This window comes from Miniopterus schreibersii (assembly GCF_964146895.1).
Source record: "Miniopterus schreibersii genome assembly, chromosome: 13".
NCBI lineage: Eukaryota > Metazoa > Chordata > Mammalia > Chiroptera > Miniopteridae > Miniopterus > Miniopterus schreibersii.
Window position 1 is genome coordinate 24,083,543 of NC_138113.1, and position 19,487 is coordinate 24,103,029.

Sequence of the window (19,487 nt, forward strand, 5' to 3'; positions counted from 1 at the left end):
AATTTACATAGGAGGTCCCAGGGTAATCCCATGTAATAAAACTCTTGGGCAGGGTAGGGTCAGCCTTCTCCTTGAAGGCTTGGGGCCTGGAAAATTCCAGGGCAGAGCAGAACCAATGGGTGGAAGCTGCCAGAAGAAGGCTCTGGGGTGAGGGACTTTTCAGAAAGAAAATGGGGAGCCACCTGGCTAATGTGAGGTGAGGGGCAGACTCTGGTATAAGGGGGCCTATGTTCAGATGCACCTCATTTTACAATTTACTGGCTGTGGCCACTTGGGCAGGGGCACAACCTGGCTCCCCTGGCAGGGACCCCTCTTAGCTAGATGGCTAGTTGCCTGCTCATTCTGGCTTTCTCAGCACTGCAGCCTTCTCTCCAGGCATATAAGGCCCATTATTGCTCCCCCCGGGCTGAAGAACTGTAGGGCTGTAGGGTCAGTGGAGTTTCCCTGCCTTGGGGCCTTTTCAAGCCACCACTCACACTCATCTGTGCTCTGAGGACCTGATGGAGCTCCTTCCCGAGGCACTTCTCCTGGGGAACCTTCAGGGTGAGGCAGGGCTCAGCCAGGCCAGCTACCTGGAGACAAATGGTTGGGACAAGAGGCCTGGATCCAGTACCCTCCAGGCTTTCCCAAGAATAGAAAACATTGTTTCTCAACCTGGAGCCACAGCACAGAAACTGGGGCTTGTGAAATCTAGATTGGGTCAGCTAAGGACCAAGGCCAGAATCCACAGCCTGAGGGTCTGGCCTACGCTGTCCCACCTCCTGCTTTGCTCCCGCATGTCCACACAGCCCCACAGGCCCTGCTCGGATGCCCCTCCTCATGGCTCCTCCAGTCACCCTGCCTCATGCTTCTGCTCAGCCTCTCCATCTGGGTCATGCTGATTGCTCAGCTTCTACCGTCTCTTCTCCCCATCTGGCCGCCAGATTCTTTAGGGCAGGAGCAATACTGTATATTGGCCTAGAACCAAATGGCAGAAGGTCCCCGAGATGGGCTGTTTCTGGAGCCCTGGAAGAGGCCCCTTCAGGGGCTGGGAGGGCAGGTGGGGCAGAAGCTGTACCTGTGGATCTGTTCCAAGCCAGCACATGCTGGGCACTTGCCCATATTGTTTCATATGCTCCTGACAACAGCCTTGTGAGATCAATATTCTCACTCTCATTTCAAGACGAGACAACTTATCTTGAGCTCACCTTGAAAGGTGGCTTTGCCAAGGGTCACACAGCTAAGAAGGGGTAGCCTTGTGTTTTTTGAGGGATTTTTTGTTTGTTTTTAATCCTCGCTCGAGGATATTTTTTCCATTGCTTTTCAAAGAGAGTGGAAGAGGGGGAAGAGAGAGAAACATCGAAGTGAGAGAGACACACTGATTGGTTGCCTCCGAACTCTCCCTGACCAGGGCCGGCGATGGAGTATTCAAAGGAGGTCCATGCCCTTGGCCAGAATCAAACCCGGGACCCCCCAGTCCTCAGTCTAACCACTGAGCCAAACCGGCTAGGGCTGGCCTTGTGTTTTTAATCCAGTATCTCTGGCACCACACTCTGGCACCTCCTGAGAAAAGAGGGTGGGAGAGGACGGGAGCCAGACCTGACACACTGTGCTTTTGTGGGTGGTTTCCTCTAATGCCCATAAAGATGGCTATGTATCTGCAGGCCCACGTTCAGGCCACTGTGAGCCTGAGTTAGAATGGCAAGGATACCCCAGGCTCTGGCATTCTTTGTGGGACCATCACCTTGGCACCCCCCTGAAGGGGAGAAGCATCTGGCCTCAGGCTGTGCCTGCCTTCTCTCCCCCCCTTCCACTTCAGTCCTCCTCTGAGCTTCCTCAAGCAGCAGGTTCAAGGGCCATGGGCATCCCTGGCATGGGCAGGGGCAGTTAAAGGGCACAGGAGGCTATGCTGCCTTTCTGAGCTGGGAGCTTCTCCAACCTCCCACTCTGAGAAAAGAGGAACCTCCCTAGCAGTGTAGGAGCTACAGGGACCTGCTTTTTTATCTTCCACGCCAGAGGTCCCCTTTGCCAGAGGCCACCCTGGCAGCCAGGGTAGGGTACCTGAGGCGAGAGTGGCACCTGGGCCCTTCTTCCCTTGGGGGGGTGGGCTGGGGACACTTCTGGTAGCCTTTGAGGACCAGGCTTTCCTTGGAAGCCAGTCCTCAGTACCTGCTCTGTACCTGGCCCTCAGCTAGACATGTGAGGGCTGGAAAGGGTAGAAAGGCCTCCCTGAGGCCTGGGGGAGCTTCTGGCCAGAAGGGGAGAGTTTCTGAGCCTCAGCATCTGTGGTGCGAGGATCCATGCTGATGGACAAGAGGGAAGGAAGGCCCCATGAAGGGCAGGGGAGCCACAAGAAGCTTTCTAGACAGATGAAAGGCACTCAGGCTGGGTTCTAAGGGATGGGGGTTTAGGGTGGACCAAGAAGAGCAGCGAGAACATTCTTGGTGGCTGCAGCATTAGCAAGCGCATAGCTTTGGGAATGAAACTTGGGAATAGTGAGGAGACTGATGGCCCCACAGGCACGCAGCAGGCAGCAAGTGTACATATGTGTGAGTGATGGGGAGCACCCCACGTCAGTTGAGCCTCTGGGGTGAGCCAGATTCTAGCATCCCAAGCCTGAGCCCCGACCTGTCCTGCCACTCTGGTTGTCTCCATCCTTCCTGCTGGTCCCGCTTTGGCTGTTCTTGCAGCCCCAGAGCCTGCCTGGAAGGAGGCTCCCTCGTTCTCCCTGTGAGCCCTCAGCTGTACTGGGGCCTGGCCCTCTCTTGCTTTCCAGAGGCCTGGAAAAGGATGGCAGCCTCGGTGAGGGCCTCACGCTGAAGAAGCAGAGTGGCATGCACCTGACTCTGCCCGATGCCCACGATGCAGATTCCGGTAAGAACGTGTCCCTGGGCAGCTATCCACGTGGGCCCACAGCTTGCTCTCCCAGCCTGTGCATGAACTGGGAGAATGGCATTTCCCAGCTTGCTCCTTGTTGGCTGCTGCCCTAGGGCCTTGTGCTAAGGAGCTGCCCTCTGGCATCTTTCAGGGCCCAGTATGGCTCTGGAACCAATTGGCTACTAGGCCTGGGATGGGAAATGGGCAGCTGGAGTAGGCAAGGGAGGGACTCTACCTCCTGGGTGGAGGCCAAGAGGGGATAGTGGGATCAAATGACAGCCATGGAGCATAGAAAGCATTTCCTCTTAGGCTACAGCTTGAGGTCAAGTTCTGCCTTTAGGACATCCTTAGTAGGAAGGAATGAGCTGAGCGTATATTTACAACTCTAAGCCCAAAGCTGACTTTTAACTGAGGACCTGAATAAAGAAGAATACATTCCTCAAGACACAAGAAGGATTAGTCACAGGAGTGAAAGTGTGAGGGAGTCGTGTTTAGTGGCCTTGCTCAGTTTTTCCACTTCTGCGGACATGGACCAAGTTGTGCCTTCGTTGTTAAGTGATGGTGTTGATTCCCTTGCCAAGCCCAGCAGCTGACTTGAGAAGCGCGTCCGAGAAGTGCGGGTTGCATGTGAAGCTGTTGACTCCAAGGAGTGAGTGCTGAAGGAGGGCATCTCGCCCTTGCGATGAAAGGGGAAAGAACCACGAGCAAATTATTAGGATTCCGTGTGCATTCATCTTACAAACTGAAATCATCTGTGGTTTGCCCTGAGGTCTCCTGAGTTTATTGGACCCTTTATTGCCTCTGAGAGAGAAAGTGCTCGCATTTCACCTGCATGTGAATCATAAATGTCAACAGCTCACGTATCCCATACAGGGAGCCACGTCACCCAGAACTGCCACAGGGAGAGGTTCTCCAGGGGGCTCGGGGTCTGACCTGAGCTGCTCCCCAAGGATCCTTCACAGCACAACCTCAGATGGGACATTTTTGTGTAGGAAGCAATAATATGCACTTGTGAAAACAGAAAGCAAAAATAGCAAAAGGAAGAAAAATCACCCATAATTCGCCACCAGTCCTTAATAAAGTCCTTAATTCAGACTTTTCCCTAGGCCCGTATTTCTTTTTTAAAACAATGCAGTCATTCTTCCGGCCTGCTTTTTTCACCTAACTATAGGTGCCCGCATCGATGGCCATATTCGTGCACTGTTACTTGAATAACTGCATAGTCTGGTATGATTATACCCTCACTTGTTTTTAATCAGTTCCTGCTGTTGGACATTTGGTCATTTCAGTCAGTGTCAAGGTTACGGGCAGTAGGAGAGCGAGCAGCTTTGCCGACGTTTATGATTGTGTTCCTCAGGGATGGACTCCTAGAAGTGGGCTCGCTGCCTGTTCCCCTTTAAAGCTCCTCCCCCCAGCTGTGGATGAGGGGACCAGGTGGCCCTTCCTGGTGGCTCTGTGAGCTGTCTGGTGGCCACCTGCCCTGATTCAGTGCCCTCTCTACCCATGGGGCTGAGCAGTCCCTTCTCCTTGGGCCTGTGGTGTATGGCACGCTGACTCTGCACCCTTCCCCTCTTGCTCTGCAGGCTCTCGGCGGGCATCGTCCATTGCAGCCTCCCGGCTAGAGGAGGCCATGTCAGAGCTGACCATGCCCAGCTCTGTTTTGAAGCAGGGCCCCATGCAGCTGTGGACCACTCTGGAACAGATCTGGCTCCAAGCTGGTGAGTGTCCCTGGCCCCAGTGATACCCACGCACCTACCAACAGGCCACCAGGCTTTTGGGGTTGTGTCCTGTCCTAGAGAATGGAGTATATAGGGTGGTAGGGACCCCTGACAAGGCTCACATGGGCTTCATTCCTCATGGAAAGGCCTGGCAATCAGGAACCCAGAGCTCTAGTTCCAGCTCTTTCTTTGCTTGGCCCAGGAAAAGTCACTTAATCTGTCTGGTCCTGGGTTTCCTCTCCCCAAGTGGGGACAGCGCACGCACCTGCCTGCCTACCTGGGAGAAGCTCTCTGGCAGCAAATACAAATGGGAGAGGACTGGAGGAAAGTTCTCAACAACAGGCCCCATTCCTTCTTCTTACCCAGCTTCTCCTGAGTAAAACTAGTTAGGCTCAAGCCCCAAGAGCCCACAGAATAGCTAGAGAAGAGGTGAGGTTTGGCAGCCCCCAGGAAGGGAGGAATGGTGGTAGAGTTCATTGAAGGCAAGGGTGGTAACACTAGGGTTGCCATTTAGGGAGACAATCCCTCTTGATAGCTATTCAGCACTATTGCCACCGTGGAGTTTGAGGGTCAGTGTTGGGGAGGAAGGCAGCTTCAGAGTCACAAAGAGCTGGGTTATAATACCAGCTCAACCCTGCCTGTCCTGATCTAAAATGAGCTAATGTGGGTAAAGCAGGTAGTGCAGTGTGGGGCACATAGTAGGTGCTCAGTAAGTGGCATTTGACTTCTGTCTTGTCCACTCTGGTCGTGGGCGTAGGGGCAGCATGGCACCACCAACAGTGACTGTCCTTGGTGCTCGACTAAGGAATACCAAGGAGTGACTCCCTGGAGTGATTGAAAATCTAATCAGACCATGGTGTGAGAGGTAGACTAGAGTGAAAAGAGAGAGTCAAGGCTGGAGATGTGCCTGAGATAAAATGGCAGCAGCCGCAAAATAGAGAAGGTGATAGAGTGAATGGAATCCTAAAAATGCGCCAGGCCCACATGCCTCCTTGTCTGTGATCTGCCCAAGTGAAGCCCCTCTCCTTTTCCCCATTACCCTCCTACCTGCCCCCTCTCTACCAAGGAAGTGGTGCCCATAGCCCCCGAGGGAAAATGGGAAAGAGACCCAAAGTAGATGATCAGTTCCTGGGACATGTGGGTTTTGCAAGTTAGAGTTAGAATGTGCTTAACTGAGAATCTAAGCTTTCCTGCTGCATGGAGTTCACATATGGACACATTAGTATGCAGCACGCCCCCACTCCCCCCACCCCCCGCAGGTTCTGAACATGGGGGAAAAAGTTGGACCAGGATTCACAGAAAGGTTAGACAGGGAAGCATTTTAATAATGCAGATACTGCCCCAGTTACTATATCAGGGTCTGTCAGGATGCTAGGGATGTGTTGGGGCTGTGCTCCGTGGTCAGCTTCTTGCATTTTAAGTAGGAAAAAGAATGTTGAAAAATTCAGGGGAATAATAGACAAAGCTTCCTCTTAGGCAAATATTGCCCTGTTTTCTTCTAAGATATGGAGCCATAATGGCTCTGGAGGGGTGTGCTGGGGGCCTCATCAACTTCAAGGACTATGTCAGTAACACAGTGACCCCATTCCAGAGGCTCCTGAGGCCTTTCGTTTTAATGATGTGTCTTGTTTACAATCATCAGCAAATGAAAATGTTTTTGCATTTTACAAGCCTGCTTGCATTTCGCAGTATACTGCATTATGTGAGTGGTGCCAGTGTGTTCTGGTAACTCCGAGGAAGGTTATCATCGTTCCTGAACCCTATAATTAGATATGGGAATACTGGTATAAACATAAGCCCTTCAACAATTTGCAGCCCACAGAGAACTCTGGGAACAAAATCCAAGTACTCTGAACATGGTGCCCTGTGAGGGTTGGGCAGTGTGGCATCAGGAGTAAAGTTCAGGTATGTGTGACCAACCCAAAATAGTAGTGGCTTCCACAAGGTAGACGCTCCATTTTCTCGCATAGCAGGTCAGAGATGGCAGCCTTGTCTGGGATGACAGCTCTCCTGGTCCAGGGACCCAGGTCTCTTCCATTTTGTTAGCTCTGCTCTCCCATTGTCACTCTTGTCCCCAACATGGCTCGCCACCACATCCACATTTCAAGGCATAATGGGGAAGAGTGAGAGAAGGGGACACTCCCCGCTTAGGGACATATCCTGGAATTGGCACACATCACTTCCTGTTAGGACCCAGTGTTCAGAACTTAGTCACATGACCACACCCAACTGCAAAGGTGAACCATCTCCCCTCCCGGGCCACCATCATCACCAGCAAGCATGTGCTGAGCACCTGTTGAATGAAGGGCTGCCAGGAGCAGGTCACCAAGACAATAACTTCTCCCTAACTACTGCCCCTTCGCTCACCTGACCCAGGCTAAGAGTATTGACATCAACACCCCCACCCACCCACCTAATGATTCCAGCTGCAGCAATTTTGCAGGAAGGGAAAAATAGCCTCCTCTATCATTTTGGAATGAGTTAATCCCCCCATGGTTTGGTTCAAGATAAACTGCATCCCAGCCTATTTGGGCAGTAGGTTCCATCATTAACCCCCCTCCTCTCCCAACTCTCATTGCCCTCCCCTCCCCTATTCACGTGCCCTCCCCATTCCAGTCTGACGTGAGAAACTTCACAGAGGGTTTCCACTTGAGAGGTGAATTTCAGAAATGTTGCCTCTCTGGCAGCAGGTCTGTACGGGAGAGGCACCGGGCCCATAGATGCTCCAGGACCCTGAGTGTCTAGAGGTGCTTTCCAGGAGAGCAAGATGGCCCACCTCGCTCTCTCACTATTGCTCACATCTCAGGAACTCACAGTGTGCTAGAGGGAGGCAGATGGATGGAGGGAGAGTTCCCTCCCCTGGAGGCCCAGGGGCTCACAGGTGGACCATTGGCTTTCCCTGAGTTGAGGGAAGTTGACCCATGTCTCAGCTCCCAAATAGCAAATTCATAGGCCTGGGTACTGATGCCCTACCTCTTTAGGTGGCCCTGCAGGTGGAAGCTCCCCCAGCTGCCAACTGGGCAGCCTGGGGAACTGGGGGGTGGGGGGGGGCAACCAGGGGTGTGTCTAAAGATCATATTTGTTATAAAAGGAGAGAAGGAGGAAGCTGTCTTACCCTTGGTCCGCATCACCTGTGTCCGCATCCGGACTTCCTCATTCCTCTCCTGTCGTCCTTCACTCTCAGAAGATAAGCAGGGTCTCAGACCAACCCCGACCCTTAAGGCCTCTCAGTTATTCCCGGGCATTTTGCCTTCTGGCTCCCCGGTCTCCTCTGTCATTCCTCCCTCTTCCTCCCACCCTTCTTCCTTTATTCTGGGTGTCTTAACCATATGTCCTGAGGGTCTGCTCTATGGGGAGGATGCTTATTTCCTTTAGGGGACAGTTTTGGTGACTCCCCCGGGCTCAAGGCTAGCTAAGGTGGGTTCTTTATAGGGCCCAACCTTTACTTCTCTCCTGCCTTGGGGGTGGGAGAGCTCTGCCCTTTTAGCCGGTGGCCCCCTCCTTTCTTAAGTCTCACAGAGGGTCTCTATCTCGCTTGGGAGGGCCCCTAAAAGGCCTAGGTGTGGACCTGGGCTCCTGATCAGCCTGAGGGCAAGGTCCTCTCTGCAAAGGATGTACAGATAGTCCTTGAAGGTGAGTCCATCCCCCAGCCTTGGGGGATGAGGCCTCTGCATTGGCAGGAATGGCAGCAAGGCTACAACCAGCTCTGGGTGCAGGGTTAGAGCAGCATGCCTTAGAAAAAATAATAAAAGGCACTGTTACAAAGCTCCAGGGAACAGATGTTTTCCATTTGGCGGCTGCCAGGAGAAAGCTCAGAGAGGGGCGGGTGGAGAGAGATGGAGGGAAGAAGAAGAAAAGCTGAAACAGACAGGCGAGACCGGAGGTCAAGAGCAGGCAGAAAGGAAGACGGGAGAAGCGGGAATCAGAGTAGGGAGAGAGTAAAGGAACTGAGGGGCCTCTGACACCGAGGGGACAGCAAGGCCCGTTTCCTGGGGTGATAACCGCGACTATGAGAATTTAAGGAAAATCCAGTAACAGTGAGTGCTCATCCAGCCCTGGCCATGGGAGACCAGGATGGGTGTGGGCACCTTGAGGCCCTGGCAGCCAGGGCCTGCTGGTAGAGGATCAGGGCAGTGGGTGGGCACAGTGCCATGCGGCTGTCTATTTGGTAAAACAACTGCCCAGGGAGATTGAGTCTAGGACAGAGGGGTACACTGCAGCCCCCAGACCTGTGAGCCTGTCTGCAGGTCAGAGGCTCCTCCCTGGAGGCTGGGCCTGCCAGGGGCTGTCTACAAGGCCGCCAGCAGCCCTCAGGAGACCTCGCTTCTCTGGCTCTGTTCTGTGTCATCTGGTTTCCTGCCTAACTGGTAATGAAGTCCATTGCAGCAAAGCAGCCCTACCTATTTTTCAGGGCATGTTTTCTGGTGTATGGCCAGCTTCACAAGGCCCAGGGCTCCAAGGAAGGAGGTAGGTGGGGATCCTGTGATTGAAATCTGTTGATGTCAAGGCACTGTGAGGAATCCCCAAGGGAGGGACTGGGGACACCCTCCAGAGATTAAGCTCAGGAGATAGGGCAGCAGGTTGTAAACAGCTTAATGAGCCATGCCTAGACCAGGTGGGCAGGTGGACCAGGCCTGGGCGGGCCTGCTGGAGCAAGGTCTAGGGGTGTGGAGAGCCTGGCCTCTGAGCTAAGCCCTGGTGATAGAGGAAGCCACCATGTGGGCTGGTACAGGAAGGCCTCCCCACCCCCAACACTCACACCACACTTCCTTCTGCTTCTCCCCTCTCCTTTGTGACCTTTGGGACTTCTGCCACAGTGGAGCCCACCCCTCCAGGTTAGCACAGCCTCCCTTCTCTCTGCCAGTCCAAGTCTAAGGCCTGAGTCTTCAGGCCTTTGCTCAAATGCTGCCACCCCCAGGAAGACTTCCCTGACCACACCAGCACAGCTGACCTGACCCCTTCTGAGTGCCCAGAACACTCAGAGTTGGCACTTGTCACTCCATTGCCCTGGGCCACTCCAGTGGTTTGGTGGCTTCACTCTTTCTCCTTGTGGGAGGGCCAGGCACACCATCAGTACTCAGTAATTGCACGTTGGTCGCTTAGTTATGAAGGCAGACTGCTCAGAGCGTCAGGCAGCAGCCCCAGAAGGAAACACAACAGCAGAGCAGAGCTGAGGCTGAGAACCAGACTCCTGACCACCAGGCCAGTCCTCCCTGCAAGACTCCAGGTTCAAAGCCTACCCTTCCTGGGCTCACCTCCCTGTGTTTTCTGCCTTGGAAATCGAGTTCAGGCTGTCTCAGGGAATAAGAACTTGGAGTTCTCTTTCTTGCCTTATCATGGGAACCTGGCTTCTCTGTGTTTAATTAATTCTCTGATTCTCCCAAATTCTCATCTCCACCAGAGGAAAAAAGTACCCTTGCTCTGAAAGCTTCTGTAGTATTTTAGGATGTGGCAAGCTATTTGATTACACAATGAGCCTCAGGCAACATTCTTGCTAAGCACCAGTCCCGGCCTTAGGCCTCCTTCCTGCTTCTTGTCAGAACAGGAAGATAGGATGCCTGAGCCCGGGTTTTCCACCTCTTTCCGGGAGCTTCCTTTGGGATGTCTGCTATCCAACCCACCCCAGACCTAATCTGAACTCATATAACCTCAGCTCTTACTCAGCCTTTGCTAGGAACAGCTCTTGGCAAAGTCACAAGCCTGGCTTTGCTTGCCCTCCTGTGCTCCCATCTGTGCACCGGCACCAGCCTCAAGAGGGGCAGCCAGGTCTGGGGCTACCATGAGAGGAGGGCTGAGTGGGCCATGAGGCCACGCTGCAACCCAAAGAACTGTGTTGCTAAAAGCACCTGCTGTGGGTGTGGACCTGCACAGGAGGGTTTGAAATGTGCATTTATGTGGGCTGGCCCAAGATTGGAGAAACTGCCCCATTTCCCACTGATCGGGGGAAGAAGGCAAACTGGTTGCGGGGCAGATTGTATGTGTGTCCTCTGCTCCTCTCAGTGTGGCAGAAAGTCCTTTGGAGGGAGGTGAGGAACCCCTGGGGGGCCCAGCTCTGCCTTGCCCCTTCCCACTGAAGGATGGGAATGAGGTCCTCTGTCAGCCTGGTTTGTTAGCGTGGGGCTCATGAGATCCTGCCTCCGTCCCAGACTTGTGAGGATTAAATGAGAGGAGATGCTTCACACAGTTGGGCCTTGGCCCGCAGTCGGCTCTCAGTCATCGCAAGCTGTTCGGGAGCTGTTACTAAGGCTCCTGGGTGGAGCCCAGCTCTGCCCCTTCGCAGGGGGCTCTGTGAGCCTCTCTCCTTCTCAGCTGCCCAGCCCATCCTTGGCAGGATCACTGAGCTCCTCCTGGGGCCCTGTGCACACTGTTAGCCTCCCTCCCCGGAGACTGAGCGCTGGAGGAAAGCCACCACATCTGCCTTCATCCCCTACCCTGGACACATAGTAAACAAGTGACGTCAACAGACATTGGGAAAAAAGTCACCTGAGCCATCGCCGAGCTCCAGGAGATACCCCTTGTGCCCCCATGGGGGCTCTGAAGTTGGGGACCCAGTGCAAACCCTGGCTCCTCACTCTCCCTGTGGCCTCAGGCGAGTTCCCTACCTTATTTGTGCCTCAGCTTCCTCCTCTCTGAAGTGGGTCAGTGACAGTGCTTGCTCTCCAGGGCTTTGTGAACACTGGCTGAGACGGTCTGTGTGGAGCATGGAGCACGGTGCCTGACACAGTGAGCACTCAGAAACCGTGGCCTGGTGTTAACCCCGCACCCCCTAGAGAGCCTGTCCTGTGCCCACTCGAGGTGATGGTTTCCATCACCTGAGACCGGTTCCCACCAAGAGGACTGCTGCCTCTGACTTCCACCACCCTCACCTCCCCCTCTCCTCCTGGTTTCGCAGCTGAGCTGTTCATGGAGCAGCAGCACCTCAAGGAAGCAGGTTTCTGCATCCAGGAGGCAGCAGGCCTCTTCCCCACCTCACACTCGGTACTCTACATGCGGGGCCGGCTGGCCGAGATGAAGGGCAGCTTGGAGGAGGCCAAGCAGCTGTACAAAGAGGCGCTCACGGTGAACCCTGATGGCGTGCGCATCATGCATAGTCTGGTGAGTCAGCCCCGCACCCCCTCAAAAGGCCTCAGGGCCCTCCTCTCCTCTCCCCCCTCCATGCCTGCAGGTGCCTTGCTGCCACCGTGCCCTGGTGTCTGGGGGAGGTGGCTTCCTCCCTGCTCTGTTGGGAAAGACAGTGCTCCTCCTGCAGAAGCATGCCATTTCCTTCCGATCAGAGCCTCCCTGAGTGGATGAAAGAATCTGGGAGGATCGGTTGATATTCTTTGTGACTTTCTGCTCTAAGTTGCTGTATGGCAGTCTAGCCCTAAAGGACTTTCATTGTTATACATCAGATCCTCAGGCTGGATGGAGACTCTAGATACCAAAATGCTCTTTTCTGTGGGGGTCCTCAGGCCCTCCTTGATCACTGGACTGCCTTCCCCATTTCAGAGGAGCTCCTTGGCGGGATTCCAGGGATGTCCCAGGGTGGGCTGTCATTTCAGGTCTGACTCAAGTGCACATTGAAAATGGCTCCTAGGGGCCCCCACTCTTAGGACACAGAGCTCAGGACTTGGGTGCCCAAGGCTCAGTGACCTTCGTGTGGGAGGTTTGGAGACTGGGAACAGAATGCTGGTGCTCTTGTCCAGACCTTTCCATTCTCTCTCTGGGTGATCATGGGTGATCATGGGCAGGTCAGCCACCTTCTCTGTACCTTGTTTTTACTTATCTGTGCAGTGGGGATCTCTAACAGGTGATACAGTAGACCCTGGGTATAACTTTTCTTCCCCTTGCTTGCTTTAGCTGCTTTCAGAGAGCAGGTATCAGGATAAATGCAATGATCTGAAAATACAGGTCTGCATAGGCACAGTGATTTTTGAAGTATGATTTAGGAGCCCACAGTTAGTGACACAGTCTTCCCCTGTCAGGGTCTGGGTTCCACTTCATGTCCTCTTGGACAGCTCTGAGAACAGCCACGAGAGGCTCAGTAACATCTGCCACGTGGGAAACGCCGAAGGACCAGGAGAATGGCTCCAGGTGGCTGCAGGGTTGTCACTGCCCAAAGAGGTCTGATTGTTCATGAGTAGAAGCTACTGGGAGTTAGATTTCAGCTCAGTGTCAGGAAAAATGGTGTAACTCTTAGAAGAGCCTAAGCACAAACTCAGGAATTGTCTGGTGAGGATGTTGCCAAGAGAACAGAAACATCACATAGGGTAGGAGCTGGACCAGGTCATCTTTATAAGGTCCTTTCCAACCCCAAGAGTCCTTGAAAACAGATCAGAACAGAGGTTCCTAGCTCAGCTATTACTCCCACTGCCTGCCTTCTTGAAAGCTGTCTAGGCGAGACCCGTGTGTCGGTGTCGGTTGGAGAGGCCTGCACGGCAGTGTCCCGCCCTGGCCCACGCTTCCCTCCACGGGGCTCCGGGCTGCCTTCCGGTCTGCTCAGCAGATGTTTGTTTTTTTCAAGGCACATCCTCCTTCCTCCCACAATTCAGATATTAGCTCCTCTGATGAATGCCTCCCCGGAGGTCACATCCAGAAACTTGATTAGGGCGGCGGGAGGGAGGACGTGGGCTGTGTCATTAGGCCAGCGGCCAGGCGGCGACGTCTGCCCTCCACTGCACTCACGGATGTGCGCCTGCCGCTCAGCTCCTAAAACCCGGCGAAATCCAATAACAAGTACAATTTTGAAGTAACAGTGTGCCATTTTTCATTTATGCTTATTATTGTTTGTAGCTATTTCCCTGAAATTGAAGCAGTTTCCAAGGGTGAGTTTCCATGGTAACTGAAGGGCTGTCCAGAGTGGCTCCCTAGAGATGTTTCTGAAATGGTCCCTTTTCTCTTCTCGAGGTGCCTTGCCAATGTGATGAATTTGGGGCAAGTCAGAGTCAGGCCTGCCCACTGTTAGTTAAAAGCAAGCAGAGGGGCCTTTGGCTCTTGCGTGGGCAGCCCATCCCTTTCACACGCTCTGTCCCTACCAGCACCCTACACATAGCAGATTTCAAGCCTGGGAAGATTTACTAAGCACTCATTTTCCAGAGACACACGAACACTTTGGCAGGTTGATCTCCAGCATTCCCCAATCTAAGTGTCTTCCCTGCACTGACCTTAGACTCAGGACATTTGGGACCTCGCCCTGGCTCTGGCCCTGATTCACGTGGGTGACTTAGGAAAAGACACACTTAGCTCCATTGCTCCTGACATCTCCCTTTGTAAATGAATAATAATCGTCATCATTCTTAGACCAATTTTCTAATCAAATGAGGTGATGCATGTGAAAGTGCTTCTAAAAGTCTACAATGCAACATCAGAGAAGGCAAAACACAGTGAATATGCCACTACTCTCTAGTCCCTCACTCATGACAGACATTGCTACTCAGTCACAGCACTTTTCCCCACTGAGCACAGATGGGAAGTGGGGATCTTTTTCACTATGGTACAACATGAAGGCGGCCGCTACTCGTCAGCCTAAGTCAGCTTGACATTTATGTAAGGGAGTCACTATAAAAAGTCAGTAAAGAATGAGAGCAATATATCAGTTATCTCAGCCTTTGTGAACTCCAGAGGTGGGCACATCTCTGGAGAATTATCCAGAGGAAGGAACATGGACGGGAACAGTATGTCACCCCCCGTGGAGTCATTGACAAGGCAGGTTTCCAGGGAGGATATCCTGGCCTTACCATGCCACTGTGGCTTTGTGAGGACACTGGCCTCTGGTAGGTACTAGAGTCCCCTGAGAGCACAGCCACCCACAGCCTGGGCTGGAGAAGCTCTAGGTCCCTCATGAGCCCTCTGAGGTCGTGGTTGAGTCCCACTCCCTGAGGTTTGGAAAGAGAAGGTTGAGGATAGACTTAGTGAGCCTCATGGGGGCCAGGTTCAGCCCTACAGTCCTTAGGCAGGATCACCAAACACTAGGAGGCCAGCCTCAGGCCTTTCCCTGGACACGCTGGAGACAGCCTCTGGGAGTGGAAGACTGTCGGTTTCAGGAGCCAGGGTTCAGGCATTTCTAAGAATATGAACTTTGGCCCAGACGTGGGTTCTCTACTCTCCCAGTCCTGCTGCCCTCCTGCCTGGAATGTGACAGGAGACCTTTCTATGGTTCTGGCTCCACTCTGGGCTTGGCTCAGATTTTCCCACCCAGATCAGGCAGGAAAGAGACACCTCCTTGGCAGTGCTCTGCCAGGAAAGAGTCTCCACTGCCCACAGCAGTGTCCCTGAGGAGTCTTTGTCCTCGAGCCCTGGTCCTGCAGCTGCCACCTCTGCCAGACGCAAGGATGGCCAGGTTGCTTTGAGGGAGTGCCGAAGTACAGGAAGAAAAAGGCAGTCTCTCTGTAGATGGACATTCCCAGTGAAATCTCAGCAGCAGGTCCCAACAGTCTGCCGGCTCTGTCCCGGCCTCCCCACCAGGTAGCTGGAAACCCCACTCAGCCTGGGTGTTCAGAAGTTAGTTTACTGGCAGAAGAAACTAGTTAAGAAGGGGGGACTGAACTTTACCTGCCTGCCCTTGCAGAAACATGAGAAAGAAAGTAGGGTCCTTCCCAAGATCAGCAGAGGAGTTGGCCCCTGGGTGGCACTGCTTTTCAGAGAGGGCGCCACAGTCTCACCCAGACAAGGATCCTCAGGCAGCCTGCACCCGTCTCTCTGAGCCTTTCTCTGCCCTGCTCCTACCAGGAGCCCCTCTGTATCCCTAAGGGAGCAGGTATGCCTGGGGATGGCAGGGAGCCCAACTGTGGCTGATGGACTAGCCGAGTCACTAAGAGCCCTCCCAAGAAACAGTTCCATTGAGGTCACCTGACCTTAATGGTAAGAAGGTCACTAGCCCTGACTACAGAACAACTCGCTCCCCCTGCCCTTCGCCCGCAGGGGCACACTCTTAGGGATGGTAGGAGGGGTTTCCTGCCCCTCACTGGCCCTGTCACTGGCCATGCTTTCTTCTTGAGACAGAGCTCTAGGTTCCTGCTGCTACAACTCCCCAGAACCCTTTCCTGCTTGGGCACCCCAGCAGTAGGGAGAGATTGGCCTGTGTGAGCTTTAGCTTCTGTGATGTAATTCCCGGAGATGTAATTTCTGAAGCATCCTGGCCACGTGACCTGGCCTCTTCTCCCTCCAGATGCCCCTGGAAAGACGGGAAGACAGCATTTTCATCCATTGCCCTCTGATGAGAGCATGACCATGAATTATTTCCCTGCATTTGTTCCCTCTTGCTCCCAGTGTGGGGCTGATGTCTCATTCTTGAAGTGGGTTGGGGGGATCAAGGTCATAGCCATCCCCAGATGACCCCAGAGCCTCTTGCCCCCTTCTCCCTAGACTGGGGTGTGCTGCAGCACATTTCAAGTCCCCAGAGCTCCCCACCACAGCCCCGGCCTCCCCCAAGGTGGGTTCTGAGTCAGTGAGGACCAGGGTTCTGCCTCACCTAGCCCTGAGGTTCTGGGTCAGGTCTTTTGCAGGCGCTCCAGGATCCAATAAGAAGTCTCTGCTCTCTAAGGCCAAAGAGGTGAACTGTGGCTACACAGAGCTTCGCCCGTTACCCTCCTTTGGCTGGCCCATCCCCAGTCCTGGAGGGGAGGACCAGACCAGACAGAGGTGACTCACTTCTAACACAGACAACCAACCCTGCCAGCCCTTAAGCTATGGGGCACAGAGATTACTTCCCTTCACTGGCTTAGTTTTCTATCAGATGAAGAAAATAAGACAGGCCCTTGTGAGCACAATAGTTTTAGGGCTCAGATGTGTTGAGACCTGTGAAAAAATAAGTTAACATCAGGCATTTTGTCACTATCTGTGTGGAAGACTTGGTGGCAGGTGTCCTGAGCCTACCTTTGACCAGGCTGCTGTGGGATGATGGTCATTGGCCCAAATTTTCTTGTTCTGCCATGTGGCCTATGGTGCCAGCGGGGTGCTAAAAAGGCAGGGAGGGGGTGCTGGGCAGGGACCAGGGACCTCAGAGCTGCCTGTGGGGCTAGTTGACTGGAACAGTTTTTAAGCCCTGGTATCAGAGCCAACTTGTGCCTGGAGGTAAGAACATAGCCTTTGAGTCTGACTGACCTGGACTTGAGTCTCACTTTCCCTATACTTACTGTTTAACCTTGGCTAAGCTCCTCAACCTCTCAGAACCTCAGTGTCCTCATCTGTAAAATGGGAACCATGGTGCCAAGCACACAGAGCTCTTGATAGAATTACGTTGAGTAACTCTGTAAGTTAATGGTTCAGTAGTGGAGTTACTTTTATTTTTTTCATTTAGAAGTGCTGCTTCCCAGACAGGTTCAGATGCTCTTGGTTTGCAGAGAGAAACGGAAGCCCAGAGCCAAGCCCAGAGACTCATTGTAGCAAAGCTGCTCGGTCCTCAGTGAGCTCACCAGGTGACTCTGGCCAAGGCATAGATGTGCAGAACATCGGCCCCAACTGCCCTGTGGCTGGGACAAGCACATACACAGGGCAAGGCCCAGCTGACCGTAGCTGAGAGCGAGAATGTGAGCTGAGGGATGAGGGAAATTTGAGACCGGGTCTTGCAGTGTCAGATGTTGGGTGAAACCCTTCAGCTAAAGGGTCACGCTGGGGCCCTCAGGCTGAGAGAGAGGAGGAGAGGGGAAGGCCAGGCTCTGGAAGGTCCTGCTCAGCCCTGCACTCTGCCCCATGTCTGCCAGGCTGGTTCAGCCTCTGCCTCCTGACTCTGAGGAAAGGTGTCCGAAGCAGCGAGAAGTACAACTCAGCCTGACTATGGACAAGGCTGCGGCACACAGAACAGAAGGGTCTCTGGTTCCTGGGGCCCCATCCCTCAGGGCCCAGGGCGCCCATTGCCCCAGGCCTCCCTCCATGTCGGCCGCCTGGTCTGTGGCAGGTGGCTGAGAGGGTCGGGCCTCCTGAGGGCTGGGAGGATGCAGAAGTCTTGGCTCTGCTGTGTGTGTGTGGAGACCCTGAGTTCTTGCACACAGAGCCCCTGCACTGGAGTCTCCCTGCCCCGCTCCCCCTCCCCCCAGCTCCGGTAGATGGGGAGTTTTCTTCTTTTTGACAGAAAAGTCCAAAAGGAAGGTCTTGGTCATTTGCCCTCCTGGTGTGGTGGCTTGATGGTGAGCTCTGTATTTTCCACCCCTCCCCAGTGCTGCCTGAGGTCAGTAGTCCCTGGTGGGCAAGTGGAGGAGGAGGGGGAGAGTTTTGGGGCTCACCGTGCTGGCAGGTGGGAGGTGCACAAGCCTGTCACCCAGCATGGGCCTCGCTGGTGTTTCGAGGCCCCTGCCTACCCTGCCTCACCCCTAGCCTGGCACAGCCCCCAGCACACAGTCTGAGCCCTTAGCCCAGGCCCAGAGACCTTCCAGAAGGTGAGGGCGACTCCCCTGGCTCTGGATTTTGGGAAGCCTTAGGTGGTGTGTGTGCTCCTGATGTCCATGCCAACCCTGACGAGGAAGTGGAGAGGAAGCCTCCTGTCAGTCTGTCGTAGATTCGGATCAGCTTGTCAGTGAAGCACTGTTGCCTTAGTGCAGCCCCAGGATCAAAGGTCTGAAAGGCTCACTCTGTCTGGAGGAGCAGGGTTCAGCCCTTTCCGCCTTGTAGGCCAGCCCTCCCCGCCCCCCCCATGGCTCTGTCTCCTGGTCCCATAGTGGGGCCTCTGCCATGGGTCACCTTCCCACTGCCCATCACAGGGTCTTCTCTTCTAAAACCTGAAGTCCAGGGGCCTTACTACAGCCCCCTGACTTAGCCCTGAAGGCCCTGTCCTCTCCAGGATGGGGCCCCACCTAAGCTGGGCTCCAGGTGAGTCTGGGGGCTCCCTCAGCAGGGTTTTCTTCCTATGAGAGCCTGGAGGAGTTGTGGGGGGGCTATCAGCCAGGCATTGAGTGGGATCTAGAAGGATTTGTGCCCCTTCTCCCAACAGGGGCCACCCCAGCTCCAAGATGGATGTGGTGATGTGTGGGCTCATTCTCAGCCTGGAGAGCCGTCTCATTCCCAGTCTGGTCAGACAGGTTGAGGCTGACACACCTGGGAGAATCCAGCATGCAGGAATGCAGGCCTCCCTTGCTGGGCGTGTCAGTGCCCCTGGAGGGGGAAGGGAGGGAGCCTTCCTGTGAAGCAGCCTCAGAGGTGGTTCCACCAGGGGCTCCTCCCTGCAGCCCCAGGGTCCCCAAGCAGGAGGCTCCAGGGACCTGGAGGCTCCAGCAGCCTCCAGCTGATTCCTGGCTTCCCAGCTGGAAAGGCTGTGACAGAATCCCAGGAATGTGCCTTGAGCTCAGAAAGAAAATTCCCAAAATAACTCCTATAAATACTTGAGGGTAAGGGCGGGGAGGGAGCTCTCAGCATGGCCTACAGCTGGCCTAGCACTGGGGACTACTTCCCAGGGCAGTCCACCCCCAAAAGGAGAAAAAGGCACACACAGACCTTCCTGCTGCCCCTACCCCTGGGGGACAGTGTCAGACACTGAGTTAACTGGGTGAGATGGTGTGCAGTAGCAGTTCTGAGAAATAAGACAGGATTCTTTTCCTCCTTCATTTCCATCCCGGGCTGTAGCCCCTGCCCTACCCTATACCTCCCCAAAGAACCTGGGCTCCTACGCGGGAGGTCCCCCAGGGGGCCTCTCCAGGCTGCCTATCCCGTGGCCCTAAGCAGCTCGCTGAGCACACACGCTTGTCTCTGGTGTCCCTGGCTCGGAGCCCAGGACCCTCCCAGCCGAGCGCTGTGGGAGGGCAGGATGGCATTTGACAGCCCACTGTCATGGAGCACAATGTCAGGGTGATGGTGGTTGAGGGACCGGTCCTCAGGGAAGGCTTATTGGGGAGCAGGGTCCCAGGTAGATGAGATGTGGCCAGATGTTCCCCCCTCCCTGAGGTCCAAGAAGGGAGGGAGGAAGGAATGGAGGAAGTCGGGAATTTGTGGGACTGCCCCCAGCCC

The 19,487-nt window shown here is 54.3% G+C and overlaps 1 protein-coding gene across 2 annotated transcripts in view; it reads left to right on the top strand.

The window, feature by feature from the left end:
- Positions 1-19,487, top strand: part of TTC7A (tetratricopeptide repeat domain 7A) — a 107,005-nt gene that overhangs the window by 82,620 nt on the left and 4,898 nt on the right. For both annotated transcript variants that reach the window (XM_081156666.1, XM_081156667.1), the window contains 3 exons: positions 2,756-2,853; positions 4,440-4,574; positions 11,467-11,669. In XM_081156666.1, the coding sequence (XP_081012792.1) occupies positions 2,756-2,853; positions 4,440-4,574; positions 11,467-11,669 (436 nt within the window). The remainder of the gene's footprint in view (positions 1-2,755; positions 2,854-4,439; positions 4,575-11,466; positions 11,670-19,487) is intronic.